General features: G+C 40.7%; 1 protein-coding gene across 3 annotated transcripts in view; it reads left to right on the top strand.

Annotated features, from left to right (window-relative positions):
- The first annotated feature begins 5,258 nt into the window (after window positions 1-5,258).
- Window positions 5,259-16,340, top strand: part of SP4 (Sp4 transcription factor) — a 71,153-nt gene continuing 60,071 nt past the window's right edge. For 2 of the 3 annotated variants that reach the window (XR_003795272.1, XM_029233848.1), the window contains exons 1-3: window positions 5,339-5,483; window positions 5,897-6,024; window positions 6,545-8,096. Coding sequence is in view for 2 of the 3 variants with exons in the window: in XM_029233848.1 (XP_029089681.1) it covers window positions 5,477-5,483; window positions 5,897-6,024; window positions 6,545-8,096 (1,687 nt within the window). In the remaining variant the exon portion in view is untranslated. Of the gene's footprint in view, window positions 5,484-5,896; window positions 6,025-6,544; window positions 8,097-16,340 lie in introns of all 3 variants that reach the window. The other variant, XM_029233846.1, reaches the window with a different exon arrangement.

Raw genomic sequence — 16,340 nt, 5'->3', positions numbered from 1 at the left:
TTGCTCTCTGCACCCCTGTTGCTGCGCTCTCCTCCATGGCTCCGAAGCTTCCTCCCCCCCATCCCCTGTCTCCACCAGTGAAGCGGCTTCCTAGTGTGTGGAAACCTTTCCTGCTTCACAGCTCCCTCCCACTGGTGCAGGTCCTGTCCCTATCCTTTTGTCTCTGTTTATTATTTTGTCTTTTGCCCTACCCATGTACATGGGAAGTTTCTTGCCTTTTGGGAAGTCTGAGGTCTTCTGCCAGCGTTCAGTAGGTATTCCGTAGGAGTTGTCCCACATGTAGATGTATTTCTGATGTATTTGTGGGGAGGAAGGTGATCTCCACGTCTTATCCCTCTGCCATCTTGAAGGTCTCCCTGCTATCCTAAGAACTTTTAATCTCATTTGATTCTTGACAAAGAATGAGATGGTAATATTATCATCTTTGCCAATTTATAGATGAAGGAATGAGGTTCACAGGGGATAAAGTCACTTTTACAGGGCTGCACTTTTAGTAGCAGACCAAAATTTAAATCCAAGTGTTGGATTCCAGTTCTTATGCTCTTTAAACAAAAATCCAATGTGAGATTTCTTTACTAATAAAAAACATAATAAATTGAGCATATGGAATCGGCATGCTTTGGAAAGTTACAGCTGCAAACACACCAGGCATTTGTGCTCTATATTTAAAGATGTTTAATCACTAATTTACCTATAGTCTTAAGAAAATTAATTTGTCTCAACTTCTACACTGATCAAATATCTTTTGTTCTGTGGCCACAATGAGCCTCATAATATTCCTTTACTTACATAAATTGATTTAAATTTTGAATAGGTGTTTATACTATGTCCCATTAACTGCCAATCGCTATTAATTATTTTCTATGAATTAACAATAAATGTTACAGGGTTAAAATCATAAACTTTATCCATTTATAAATTGTGAATTATCAATAAATCTTCTGAAGTACATAAACAATCCATGAAAGACCTAAGTGCATATGAGGAACAGCAATGCTATCAACTCTTGCTGGAGAAATATAAGCAATCTGACAGTCTATCTTTACTACTTGACAGTGTCGGTTACAAACATTATTTGTAACTCTTAGAAGGCCTACACATGTACAGTCACCTCTTTTACCTGTTTCAATATAAAATGCCTTATATCTGGGTCCCAATTACAATTAAATTTCTAAAACTTTCTCTGCTTTTTGAAAACAATTATTGTTGGTATTTAAGGAATTTATTTTTTTTAGTGTAATTTAGTAAACTACCAGGGTTTTACTATGATAGGAATTACGCATGATCTCCTAGATATACAAATGAAGCTACTGTCCTAAATGAAATATGTTCACTGAGCTTGTATCTAATTCCTGGTTGGCTGTATTCTCAGTTAATACACTTTGGAGCAGAGGTGGATGTTAAACTTTGATCTTTCTCTGTTTTGTGGCTTCTCCAGAACTTCTGTTTTCTGCTTCCTAAAGCCAAAATGAAGCCGTTTCACAATTATTTCAACAAGTAGCTTGCTGATGGAGACACTCAAAATTGGTCCCTTTTTCCATTCAAGTCACCTGTTATGTCTGGGCCTAGTTTCTTCTGTACTATTAAGTATTCTCTGGAACTGCTTCTATTACATTCATTCATAAACATATTTAGTAAAGTCTTACTAAGTGTATCCTTAGCATTGTGGGGGATTAAAAGCCCTGGCCTTTTGCCCTCAAAGGGCTAAGGGCTTGCACTGGTGCAGGGGAGCGGGGGGTACGGGGGGGGCATTTTGGTTTCAGTATGATTACCTGAGCTTTCAAGACTTGTTGACTGAATGAATGAATGGTCAATTGAAAAATGCCAGGTCCTAGAAAGTGGGGACCAGGAGATAGCTTATATCTGGAAGATACCTGTGAAAAATTCCAGCAGCATTCTTCTAAATGTAGACTGGGAGTTAATTTAGGTATGCAGAGCAATGCACAGGAAATCTACCTAGATTCTAGACTTGTTCTACAGTGTAATTAGAAATAAGAACTTTCTGCTCCACAAAGGTGGGAGGGAGAAAAAAAAATCCCAAACTTTGGGCTGCTCCTACCTTTTTTTTTTTTTTTTAAGGGCAGAGAGAGGGAAGAGTAGGAAGACGATTTTTTTTTGAAGATTTGTTTCAGTTAACATAATTCGTTGATATTCAACTAATACATATTGATATGTCTCTAAAAGCTGTTACCGCTGAACAAATCACTAGTGTCCAAGTCCCCTCCCTATACCCAACATTATTTCCTCACCCTCTGGAGCTCTCCTCAGCATCTACCAGGGCAATGCTGGGGGCCTCTAGGATACTGTTAAAGCATCGAGGCAGAGTTTGATCTGTCAGTGCTCAATGTTGTTGTTAAATAGTTTGAATAAAAATGCTCATTTCCTCTGTGTGTGTGTGTGTGTGTGTGTGTGTGTGTGTGTGTGTGTGTGTGTATACGTATCAGGTAATGATATTAACTATATTTATTCCTGTGGGTTATGATTAAAAAAGTTTGAAAGCCACTATTCTGTGGCCAATATGTGTGTAGGAAGGAATCCTCTGGGAAGAAACCACCCTTGAAGACTTGAGGCTGAGAATTTTATTGTGTATTTACACTTACCTCTACGGCAAATACTGGCTTTCTACTTCCATGGTAATATCAACTTCTTAAATTAATTATGTTAGAAATAAGGTAAATTGGTTTAAAGAAAAACATTAAGTAAATCATAGTATAGATGGTATATGATTTAACTTAGGAAGGTAGGGTAAGAATGACTGTAATTTTGGAACTATCTTATCTAGCTAAACCTATTAAATAGATAAAATGATGGTGCCTGAGAAGTGATTAATTTAGGTCACCTGCCCCAGGTTTCATCGACCAGGATAGACTGACTCTTAACACAGGGACTTGAAGTCTATACCACACCCAGACAACTTTGTCACAAACTATTTCACTATGGGCCCACTCATCCTTCCTAAAAATTATTTATTCTCCCCTAAGAGGGCTACATTACCTCTCCCTTTTCCCTACTAAGATGATTTTTAAGTCCGAATTCTAAGACACCTTAAGGAGTTATTCATTTTACTGTGGGTATCTCACATGTATACCTGAGGCATACATGTTAATAACATGGTTTTTTCTCTTGTTAATATTTGATTTACTGGGGGGAGGGGCATCTCAGCTAAAAACTCAAAAGGGTAGAGGAAAAATGATTTTTCCTCCCTCACACTATGTTTCACGAATTACCAGTATTACCACTTATCTATAGGGTGCAGAATATTTAGGACACTTTTTAGATCCACACTGAATGGATACACATTCTTCTTTTAACCCATGTTCAGAGCCAGTGACATTGCCCCTCTGAGGCAGGTTTTGTAAGATAAGAAAAACTACAAGGAATGCCCCAATTCATAAGACTGCAAAATGTCTTCCTTCATTCATCATAGTGAACTGGGGGGAAAAAAAAAAAAGGACTGGAGGATAGACAGTATATCTGTAAATGCAAGAAGCTCTTTTGAGCTTTCTATATTGTATATGATGGTGAAAAAGCAGGTTATTACGGATCTTAGGCTCATTTTTTAAGGGGTAGACAATACTATTTAATTCTTTATTCGAATTGCTTTGTCTTGCTGCACTGCTGGCTTTGTCATCAGCCAACGTTGCAATTACTTTAACAAGCAAAGGAAATGCCAGTCAAGTGCAGCACCTGGGACCTCCTCACCCTTGCAACATATAAGGCCTCTGGCATGAGAGAAAAACGCTCAAGGCTGTGTGTGGAGCCCCTGTAAAAAGGGAGCGGATGGCCGTGAGCCTCGGTGTGTAAGGGCGCCTAGTCCCCAAGGCCAGTGTTTACATTAGCAATTCACTTCCACCTTTGGTACGTTTAATCAGGCGATTATTATATTGTATGGCATCATCCTGACTTCAGGACTTCGGAGGAAAGCTGGGTCAGGAGATTGTTCAAGTGCTTTGTGCAGCCAGATGTGAATTCCACCTGCCCAGAAGCTTATGCTGAACTGTGATCAGGGCTGGCCCAAATGGAGCTGCGCTTTTCTTCCACTCGAGAATCTTATGAGACCCATACAGTGAGAAGTCCGACAAGCATGTGGGCTATTCGGCAAAACCCAAAGCAACCTTAGAGGGCGGGTCGTTGCTCTGCTCCAGCAGCCAGCCAGAGACAAAAAATAAAATGGAAGATCTTTCTCTGAGGGAAAGCAGGCCTCGGATCTGAAACACGGGGCCTGAGGGAGGGAGGTGAGCAAAGAAAGGCAAAGGCGCCGCTCCAAGAAGCCGGGTTCATTCAAACCCGGAGGACAGCAAACCCCGCCTCCCCACGCCGCCACCCGCTCAATCGCCGAGCGCTCCGGGTGTGAGCTCGCCCTGCGGGGAGCGGCTTGGAGCAGAGGAGGCGGTGGGAGAGGTGGTTTGGGCAGCTCTGCGCGACGGATAGGCCCAGGCAAACAACACCCATTCCCCCTCCCCCTCGCTCAGTTCAACTCCCACTCGGCCCGGGCCACGCCCTGCCGCCACCGCCCCCTCGGGCAGCTTTCCGTTCGGCAGCCAGGCCTCGGTCGGGGGCGGGAGGGAAGGCGGTGCCTTGGAGGGGCCGCTGCGGCCATAGCAAACTACAAGGGCCGACAGCCTTTGCGGCATCGCCCCGCCCTCTTTCTCCCACCACTCAGCGCGCGTCACCTAGGCGCTCAACCAATGGGGACCGAACCAGGGAAAAAGGGCGCCCGGGTCCGGATGCGCCTCAGGAAAGCCATGCTCCCGGCGCGGGGGCAGCGGGCAGTTCACCGGGTTCGCCGAGTCGTCGGTGGCTCGCGCGCTGCCTCGTCCGCTCCCCTCGCTTCCCTTGAACGAGAGCCCTGCTTTTTTTTTTCGTGGCAATTCCAAGGGATGCTGGAGCCGGCTTTTGAGGGGAGGGCGCTGGGAAATGAGTAGGGGGCGGGATATCCTGAGACAACAAGTTTGGCTGTATGGAGGGCCTACCGGCAGCGCGCCTCAGCTAGAACACCGAGAGAGCGAGCGCCGAACTAGCCAAGGGAAGAAAAGAAAAGCTGCTCAAAGAATAACCCCGAGAAAGGGGGTGGAGAGGAGGCGGCCCCAGCGCCCCGGCCCCCGGCAGGTCGGCGGCCAATCCGCTGGGGGAAGGGGTGGAGAGTCGGCGGCTCCGGCAGAGAGAGGCCGAGGGGGGTGGGGAGTCGGCCGGGCTCGCGCCGCCCTGGCCCCGCCCCCGGCCCGCGCCGCCGCCCGCGCGGCGCGCCGCCGCTGTCAATCAAGGGCGAGTCAGCAGGGCTCGGGCGGAGAGAGGAGCTGCTACGCCACAGCCCAGCGGCGGCCATTCGCGGAAAAAGAGGCAGAGCCTGTGCCAGCTACAGCCTCCTCCGAGCCACCGCGGGCGGGCGGGACCGGCCTCTCCTCCCGCCTCGCCCCCACCCCCACCCACCTCTATCCCTGTGTCTCCGTCTGAGGGTTTGTCCTGTTAATGCGGGATGAGCGGTACGTATTCTCCACCCCCCTCGGTCTCCTTCACCGCCTCCCTCCCTCCCTCCCTCCCTCCCCAGACCCTGCTCGGTTCTCCCCCCTCCCCCGGGGCCGCTGAGATGCTTTAAGGGGAGGAGGAGAGGGAGGGAGGGAATCAGGGGGAGGGAAGGAGGGTTGTGTTTTGTCTTAATGTCTGAGAGAGAACAACCTTCTGGGTGTTGCTCTGGAGCCGATGGGTCGGGTTTCAAACCACGTTTTGTGATATCCCCCTCCTCCCTTCCCTCCTTCTCCCCCACCCCTTGCCGGTGTGCGTGGATCGCGGGTTTATGGAGATTAATGTTCGGGGGGAGGGGGAGGAGAGGAGAGGGGGAAGGCGAATAATAATAATCCTAATAACCTGTTGTCGTGTATGGGGGTGTTTGTTGCAGATCAGAAGAAGGAGGAGGAGGAGGAGGCGGCGGCGGCGGCGGCGGCGGCAGCGGCGATGGCTACAGAAGGAGGGAAAACCTCTGAGCCAGAGAATAACAATAAAAAACCCAAAACCTCAGGCTCCCAGGTAAAAGCAAACATATAAAAAAAAAAAAATTCATCACGAAACATAAGGGGAAAGGGGAGTTATGCCCTTTAAATGCCCAGAAGTGAAGAACAGAATAAAAATGTTTTATCCACTCAAAGCATCTTTCTGAGAGTGAGGAAGTTAAATTATAAATTCATAAAGATTTCACATGTTTGGGATATCGCTGTTTAAAATTCCACCAGGAACGAACTCAGACTATAAGAAAAAGGTGTGTATCCTCCCAAGGGCATTTTGAGTTTAGGAAAATAACACTTCAAGAAAGTTTGTTAGAAATGTCCTTTTATTTAAACTTCATAGTGCGGGATCTGCTTCCTTATTCCTATATCTTACTGCTTTTGTTAATACTTATTTTGATTTTTGCCACTTCCTGAGTGAGTTCTGAAATGTAGAGCTGTCAAAATAAATAAATAAATAAATAAACCCCTCCCAGCTACTTGGCCTTCACTAAATCCGCCCACTTTTTTTTTCCCCCTCTCCTTTACCATCCCATTTTGGGTAGGACTCTCAGCCCTCTCCTCTGGCTTTACTGGCAGCTACTTGCAGCAAAATAGGGACTCCTGGTGAAAATCAAGCAACTGGACAACAACAAATCATTATAGACCCAAGCCAAGGACTGGTGCAACTTCAAAATCAACCACAACAGCTAGAACTGGTAACAACACAACTTGCTGGAAACGCTTGGCAACTTGTTGCCTCCACTCCTCCTGCTTCAAAAGAAAATAACGTTTCTCAACCAGCTTCTAGTTCATCTAGTTCTTCCAGCAGTAATAACGGGAGTGCATCTCCCACAAAAACTAAATCAGGTAATTCTTCCTCCCCTGGTCAGTTTCAAGTCATACAAGTACAAAATCCAAGTGGTAGTGTACAGTACCAAGTGATTCCACAACTTCAAACAGTGGAAGGCCAGCAAATTCAAATCAATCCAACTAGTAGTTCATCTCTACAGGATTTGCAGGGTCAAATTCAGCTCATTTCTGCAGGTAATAATCAAGCTATACTCACAGCTGCTAACAGGACAGCTTCTGGGAATATTCTTGCTCAAAACCTGGCAAATCAGACAGTTCCAGTCCAGATTAGACCTGGTGTCTCAATACCACTGCAATTACAGACCCTTCCTGGTACTCAGGCTCAAGTTGTAACGACTCTACCAATTAACATTGGAGGAGTGACTTTAGCTTTGCCAGTGATAAACAGTGTGGCCACTGGAGGAGGGACTGGACAGGTCGGCCAGTCTGCTCCTACTACTGATGGCGGGACTTCCAATGGGAGTCAGTTAGTTCCCACACCCACCACCACTGCTTCTGCCAGTACTATGCCAGAATCGCCCTCCTCCTCCACTGCCTGCACCACCACTGCATCAGCATCTCTGAGCAGCAGTGACACGTTAGTGAGCTCAGCAGATACGGGCCAGTATGCAAGCACATCAGCCAGTAGTTCTGAACGCACCATCGAAGATTCTCAAACACCTGCTGCTACTGAGTCTGAAGCCCAGAGCTCCAGTCAGCTTCAGTCTAATGGAATACAGAATACACAGGATCAATCAAATTCCCTTCAGCAGGTGCAAATTGTAGGCCAGCCTATCTTGCAACAGATCCAGATCCAACAGCCTCAGCAACAGATAATTCAGGCTATTCCACCACAGTCATTTCAACTCCAGTCCGGGCAGACGATTCAGACCATCCAGCAGCAGCCTTTGCAGAATGTTCAACTTCAAGCAGTAAATCCGACTCAGGTGCTTATCAGGGCTCCAACTTTAACACCTTCAGGGCAAATCAGCTGGCAAACTGTACAGGTTCAGAATATTCAGAGTCTTTCAAATTTGCAAGTTCAGAATGCTGGGTTATCCCAACAATTAACCATCACCCCAGTGTCTTCAAGCGGTGGCACAACTCTTGCTCAGATTGCTCCTGTGGCTGTTGCTGGCGCCCCAATAACTTTGAATACTGCCCAGCTTGCATCAGTGCCTAATCTTCAGACAGTGAGTGTTGCCAACCTGGGTGCTGCGGGCGTTCAAGTGCAAGGAGTTCCAGTTACAATCACCAGTGTTGCAGGTAAGTCAACTGCAGTCTTTTCTCTCTGGTTGTTAATAACGGTTATTGTTTTTCTTTGCTAACTCAGATTTGATGTAAATCTCTGAGGTAAACAGATAATCATAAGGAAACTAAAATACCCGGGAGTATTACACTCAGTACAGTGACTCTGTAATCATCAGTGTGACCCATTCACATTCATACTATTCAGCATTAGGTTTTATGTGTTAAATTCGTTGGAGAATTTTATAAAATTATTCTTCTGCAGAGCAAAACGTCCTGATTAGAATCATAATTTTTTTGTAATTCAGAGACCAAATTTGTGTACACTTGAACTTTTCTGAAAGAACCCTAGTCAAAATGATGTTTATATCTTCTTTAAGGGAAAGTAGGTTTAAACCTGAAATAATACAGTTATGAGTCTGTTACAGTTTTAATGCTACTGTATGTTACTCCTCATGCTTCCGCATCTTGTTGCCCGTGCTTTTGCGTTTTATTACATGGTGTTGTTTTAAACTAGATATTGATACAGTTGAGAGAGATAATTTTGATAACTTTTATGTCTACTTTTATGTCTACTTTTCTGCTAAAACCAGGATTTGAGTGAATAGTCCTTCACATAAGATTATATTTAAGTAAAATCTGTGATGGTTATGTTATTTATAGGTGTTTTTAGTGTGAAGTTGGTGGAAGGCAATTAAAAATATAGACAGTAAACTGTCGATAGTTTGAATTTGTTGTAGTAAGGTTGTTTTAAAATCAGTTATAAAGCAGTTATTTGTTAATGCATGTAAATAGATACTTCTGAAGCATTTGGAAAACCAGTCTTATTAAGTATTTTAATCATTTTGGACCAGTCTTTTTTCGTCTAATGCCTTTTGTTTTCTAGTAATTAAATACTTTTCATTTGATTATGAAAACCTAGTTGTGGTTTTGGTGTCTTTGATACTTTAAGACCTCTTTAGTTAAATTATTTCTGTTTTGATAATCTGAAATGAATAAGCATATCACTTTTGAATGACCTTTCTTGAAACAAGTTTCAGATAAATTATGCTAGGGTTCTTGTTTTACAGTTACTACCTAAAGTAGATGTATATATTTAAAATTTGGAAGTTGTCAGAGCTCTCTGATTAAGAAGAACAGAGGTAACATGTTTTATTTAGATACCCGTTGATTATAAACCAGAGGTATCCAACAGAATTTTCTGTGATGATGGAAATGATCTATATTTATTCTATCCCATATGTTAGCCACTAGCCACGTGTGGTTATTGAGCACTTAAATTGTGACTAATGCAACAGAGGAATTGAATTTTTAATTTTACTTGATTTTCTTTAATATTAATTTAAATAGCCACACGTGGCTAGTGGCTCCTGTATTGACAGACACAGTAACGTAGTCAAAGAGCGTTTTGAGCGTGGTACATTTTCCCCTAAGACTATTACAGCACAATTATATGTGTGTTTCTGTGGATTATAGTCCTTACCTTGCTTTGTTTCTACTCTTTTTCTAAACATTGATAATAAGTATTTCAGAAAAATGTCAGTTTTGGGTGGGTTGAATGACAATTTGTATCGTCAAAGCAAAATTTATTTCATTTATATTTCATCTTGCCTTTTAAGCATTAGTTAGTGAATTATTATGAAGAGAATTGAATAATTTATAATTTAGGTTAGAAATAGTCAGTTTTTCTATTCTTTAATTGACATCAATTATGACCCAGAGTTTTTCCTTTGCCTGTTGTGAGGGTAAGCCGGTGTAACTGAGAGTATGATCTTCTGACCGCCTCAGATTCACTTGAATGATACATTATGGTAAATGCAGGATCCATTTTCTGGAACTGTAGTTTTTGGGGGGTGTGGTCAAGGAATCTTTCAAACAAACTGTCCTGGTGATTGTAAATCTCATTTAAGTTTGAGAACCAAGGATCAAGTTGTCCGCAATGAACTATAAGGCAAAATTCGGAAGTGATGGATTTCGAGCCTAGTTCGTAAGTGCCTCAGAGGGTGGATTTCTCTGACAAGTACCATTTATAGTTTTTATTCCACAAATATATATTGACTAGCTATGTGTTGAGCACTCCCAATAGGTGTGTTTAGTCCTGCATTTTCAGGGATAATTTTTTTATTTAAAGAGTTTATATGGTTTGGGGGGCACATGTGTATAAGGAAATTTGAACTTTATGTAGTTGGTTTTTTCCTGAAACCAAAGATTTAAAATTTTGTTGATGTTCTAATACATATGCTCTATCGTTTAAGAAGGTAGCCATGTTACAAAGACCAGAAATGTACCCCGATTTCAGCAACTCTGTGCAGTTAATCTGGGTATGGTTGTTTGCAGATTTTACTTTACTTCCTGGCATAATAGGTGTTTGACAAATGTTTGCTGGATTAAGGTATAAATGGTGATGGAAAAGATAGCAATTTGGAATTGGGAGCAGCACCCTGGAGTGGTTTTAATGAAGCTAAGGAATTAACTCTGTTTTCATTAATTTCTTTTGGTTTTGAGCTTTTAAGACACTGAGAGTGGTACACCAGGTACTTTACCGTCTCTGAAAGGGAGAGAGCGAGCAACAAGTGCCTATATCCCTTTTATAAATGAGCCCTGGAAGTTGAGATTTTTTACTTTTTGTCCCCATTCACTTTTTAGTACTTTTTGATTATTTCCTGGTTCACCCCCAGGAGAATGGTATTGTTTGAGTTATGGGAAAATTTTTGCTCTGAATATTCATAACAACTATTACCAGGGCTTGAAAAAATTATCAGCTTTGACAGAATGTAATGGCTAGCTCAAGGACAAGGGGCTAAGAGTTCTCCACCATCCATCCTCCTATTACTTCAGGAAGTATAGGAAAGGTTCTGGATAATATGGACAGAAAAAGAAAAAAAAATCATACAAGGTAAATCAAATGAAACCAGTTTTTGAAGCTGGGATGCTTCATACTTGATTTTATGAAATAAGAATGTTAATGACATCCTACGGGGAACCTCTTTCCTTGAGAATGTATTCAGCATAATGTGTTTCTGTGGTTTGGTCTCAGCTCGAAATCCTGTGTTCCAGGCTGAGCATCTAGCATTTAGTTACTTAGAATTGTAGTAGGAACTGAATACATGTACTCCTGCTACATATTGTTTGTTTCCTTTTTGGGATTCAGAGTTTGAAATCCTATTTTAAGTTAAGAGCGAAGGTAATAACTAATCATGCTGCTGGCTTAAGAACATCCTTTGTTTTAACTAAGTGAGGAGAGGGGATGATGTTTTCCTCAAAAAGAACTGTTTTCACGATGTATTCTGGTAGACAAAGTGCCGTAGTTAAAATGAACTTTAGGAGTTATTTCTCTTTAGTTAAAGGATTTCGAATATGTAGGGACCATTGGTTTCTAAATTTTAACTTGCATTGGCCAGCAGTTTGATTTATTTTTGGCCCTAATCACATATGGTAATAGATCATGTTTTTGCTTGGTGGATGGATATTTCTTTGTCAGTTTTAATGGAAATTAACATTCCTGTGCAAATTCTTACATAAAGGTAGTTCAGACTTGAGGAGATGTTGCTGGTTGTTCAAGAACTTTCTCTCTTACCTTCCTTTACTTCTTTGGGGATTAACAGAACCAGGAATGGGAGAGCCAGTTCTTCATTATTGGTGAAAATGGAGACCAAAGGAAATAGTTGACATTTTTATTTAATTTAAAAACCTAACTTAATCCAGTAGAATCAACCTCTTGCACCACACTTTTTTCCAGAGCTACTAAAAGTAGAAAATTGACTAGAAGTTTAATACAGATATGGTTTTCCTTTGCCATATGTTGTATTAATTTGGATTTCTCTAGTAGGCATCTTAAAATAACATACATATATGTTATACACATACATACATATATGTATATGTACATATATAAACATATACACATCTATTTTTGTGTATACATATGTCTCCTGTGTTTGGTTTTTTCTTTTTTCAGAGAAGTCACATTTACTCCTGTAATTTTCTTCCAGTAAAATCTTCTACTAATCTTGGTTACAGATTGGAATTCATCATAAGGAACTTACATCTTGTGCCCTGTACAAGATTTGGGTTCTGATCTACCAAGTTGGTTTTACCCATTAGAAAATGTATAGCATGACCTTTAAGATTTGTTGATGATGACATAACAATATCATTGCGTAGTTTTAAGTTTTTCTTGGAAGGTAAGGTACTCATTGTAGAGCCACATTAATTTTTTAAAAGGGCATCTTTGCGAGGGATTTCAGGATAAGAGAGTGAAGGAAAACAGTGTTAATCATCTGCTTTTCAAATCTAAATCAAGGGATATATAACAAGTAATACTTAAGAAATATTGGAGCAGGCATAAAAGCAAGTTGAAGAGGAAGAAAGGAAGCTTGATTAAGAAGGAAGATAGGGGAAATTTGCTCTACATAGATCTTGCACAAATAACACAGATTTACAAAATGAGAGAATTTTAGTTTAAAAGGATCTTTGAGATTATTGCTCACCACTTGTAGCCTTTTGTTATTGCTGCTAAAGTCTGTAAAGGAATTTTGTGTTTTTACTGTTATAAGTGAAAGGAGAAATATGGGTCAGAGGTTCTGCAGTGCTACATTAGGTACTTGGGGATGACATAGTACGGATTGACAGTAAAAGAGGGAACCTGGCCTGATACCGGACCATATGCCTATGTATATGTGGGCTGTCCTGTACCCTTCTGATCTAGGTATGAGATAAGATTGTATGTTCCTAATGCTTGTCATTTTATTACCTAGTGAATGAGCAAACTGTGGCAGAGGAAACCTGTTACTTATATAAGTGTGTGTGGTGAGATAAAGACTTACTGAAATTGTAGTTAACTAAGGTAACTTAAAGATAATTGAGCATCCTTCCCCCTCCCTCATCCCTTAGTGGTAGTTCAGAACTAAAGAAACTGAAGCCAGGAAGGTTGAACGACGTGTACTTTGTGGCAAAGTGAGGACTAGAATCCTGGCTTCTGCTCCAGTTGTCTTTCTCATATTTCTGCCTTTGTTATCCAAATCTTTTGCTAGGTTATGAGTAAATGTAGCTGAGGTTTAGGGATCAGAGAGGGGAGAGTATCCAGCTTGAGTTGTCTTCTCCCAGGTAGACTGTGTCTGTTATTCCTGGATATTCAGCGTTAATATATTGAATATAATATTGGTGGAAAACACAATTCTATCTGCCTCCTTGTTATTGAATTTAATGGTGAAATCTCAGTGGTATAATTTTGTTCTTTTTGAAAGAGAAAATTCAGAACTTGAAGAGATTAGTAAATTCTGTATGTAGGTAAGCAAGTTCTAGGGCTGTTGAGATACTGCATCTTTTCCCAAACAGTAGTTAGAAATGGATTTTTAAAAATGAGATTCGAGGAAGAAAACAGACATTTATTGTTTTCCTAGAGTGTGTTATGTGCTGGGCCAGGTATTTATGCTATCTCAGTATATCCTACAGTATCCTTGGGATTACTGTGCCTGTTTTACAGATAGCCTCACTGAGCTTTGCTTATATGTGGAATCTAAAAAAGGGTACAAACGAACTTACCTACAAAATAGAAATAGAGTTGCAGATGTAGAAAACAAACTTATGGTTACCAGGGGGTAAAGGGAAGCGGGGCAGACTAAATTGGGAGATTAGGATTGACACATACACACTACTATGTATAAAATAGATAACTAATAAGGACCTACTCTATAGCACAGGGAACTCTACTCAGTATTCTGTAATGGCCTATATGGGAAAAGAATCTAAAAATGAGTGGATATATGTATAACTGATTCACCTTGTACACCTGAAACTAATACAACATTGTAAATCAACTATATTCTAATAAATTTTTTTTTAAAAAAAGAAAAGAAAATTTGCCCTCCAGTAAGTGGTAGAGCCATGGTTTAAAGTCATCTCTGATTCCAAGGTGTTCACAAGACATACAGTAAAAGGATAAGTCTACAGATACAGGCTATTTTTCACCCTTTTGTATCTGATGTATACTTGAATCCCTTAAAGGGTAAGCAGTTTTGAAAATTGAAATGCTGACTATGCAGTTAAGGTTTCTACTAGCCCTGACAATGTGGCATCGACAGACAATTATGATAGAAAGTAGTGAAAGAAACTAGTGTGGCTGCATGGAGACTTCCATGTTACACTCAGATTTCAAAATAGTGTATGTGGAAGATAGGAGTAGGGGCATAGGATGAAAACAAAAAGAAGCATGACATTTTAAGAATAATGTCAGTTAAACAGAAGCTCATAATAAAATCAGGCTTTTAAAATTCTTTCAAACAACTTATAAGGTTTTCAGTCAGAGAAAGAGATGCTCATTGTTTGAGCAAAATGGTGTAATATCAAGAAAAGGCAGAACTCCTCCACTCTGCTGCTGTTAACCAGCGAGGAAAATGCAGTTCCGGCTGAAATGACTAGAGCTGTAACTCACTCCGAGATATTTATTCAAGGTAAGTGAGGAGGTAGGGGACGTTTAGTTGCTCTTCGGAAGTCAGGATGATCTAGACGAATGCTATCCTAAAGTCAGAGGAACTTTCCGGTTTCATTTCAGGCAATATCAGTAACTTAAAAATTATGCAGCATGGAAGAATTGAGTATGAATAAGCACCTCACTTTTTGAAAACATCCCACACTACAGACAAATGAGCTTGATAACCGTCCAAGCAAAGTCCTTGAATGAATTATGGAGTAGTTGGCCTCTGAGCATTTAAAAGAATTCAGGGATCATTGGGAACCAGTATGGGTTCACTAAGGAACGAGGTTCATAAATTCTTTCTTTAGAGTTTCCAGATGAGTATACAAAATAACGTCAGTACAGTGTATCTTGATTTCAGCCTTGATAGTCATGATTTCTTTAAAGGCTCATACCTGGTTGCTCTATTACATGAAAAATGTTGACTGTCTACCTCAGTAGAGGTAGAGGTCTCTGGTATTATGGCATAGGGTTCTATCCTTGATACAGTCCTGTTGAACATTTTTTTCAAATTTTATACTGAAGAGTGACCTATTTACTGAATTCAAAGATGAGACAAAGCCAGGAGATGTTGCTAACAATTATGATAGAGCATAGAATTGAGATGCCCAGTGATCTTAATAGACCAGAATGCTGGGCCAGAATTAGCAACATAAATATAACAGGTAAGATCCTCTATTTAAAGTTGAGGGGTGGGGGGCAGGCTTGTTCACCTACAAGATGGAAAACATGGTTTGGCAGCAGGACATGTGAAGATGATTTGGAATTTATTGGCTTAATGTGAACTAAGAGTAGAGTAAAGCTCCTGTACTTTATGCTTGTCAGACCATTTCTGCAATACTGCGTACAATACTGGGTGTGGCACATTTTAAATGGGACAGTGACAAACTGGCGAGCATATCGAGAAGGCTTCCCAGGATGAAACGTGTGGAAAACATTTCACACTAGCAATAATCAGAGAGAGGGGGGTTGTTATTAAAAGAAAATAAGAGAAAGTGTGACAGCTTCTTTGGATATGTGAAGAGCTATTTTTTGTTGTTTTTGTTTTTCAATAAAGTTCTGTTATGTTTTGGCCCTGGGAAACCAATACAATAAGTATATGTACACACACATGAGCTAATGCTGTGCGGTAATGGAATGGTTTGTTTCATGAAGTAGTGATCTTCCTGTTGTTAGATGCTGGGTGTCCATCTATCAGAGACACTAAAATACAGAATTTCCTGTGTTGTATAGAAGGTTTGATTAGATAATCTGTGAGTCTTCTAATTCTAAAATTTAGGATTCTATGAATATTTGAGTACGTAGTTCTATTCTGGGTACTTCCATCCAGCATATGGTGAGAGTTCCTTGTAAGTCGTGTTAAACTTACATGATTGACTAAGTAGGGATTTGGTGAGGGTGGAGGGGAGGTTTGAGGGTCACATTTACCATTTTTCTTATTACAAAGGCAGTATTATTGAGATAAATTCTATTAAGAAATAAATGTAATACTTTAATTCATAAATTAATAGATTTCTGTTCTTCGTTATTTGTTAGACTTACTGATTGTGCTCTTAGATGCTATTTTTCTATGTCATTTGCACTTCTATTAGGTGACTACCAAAGCATTAGTATTTTAAAAACACACTAAAGCGCCCAACATGGAATTTGTAGTTAGGATATTTTATCTCAGTAGCTCTTTAGCCATAGTCATATTTCTGATAATGACACTTTAGTATGAACAATGTGATTACTTTTTCTTCAGTAGACTTAGAGAGCAGTTGGAAAATCCAGTATACTGATGGAGT

The sequence above is a fragment of the Monodon monoceros genome, unplaced genomic scaffold (genome assembly GCF_005190385.1).
Source record: "Monodon monoceros isolate NGI ecotype Baffin Bay Population unplaced genomic scaffold, NGI_Narwhal_1 Super_Scaffold_2, whole genome shotgun sequence".
NCBI classification, from domain to species: domain Eukaryota; kingdom Metazoa; phylum Chordata; class Mammalia; order Artiodactyla; family Monodontidae; genus Monodon; species Monodon monoceros.
Note: the sequence above shows the minus strand (reverse complement) of the source record. Positions and strands in the feature narration are given on the sequence as shown.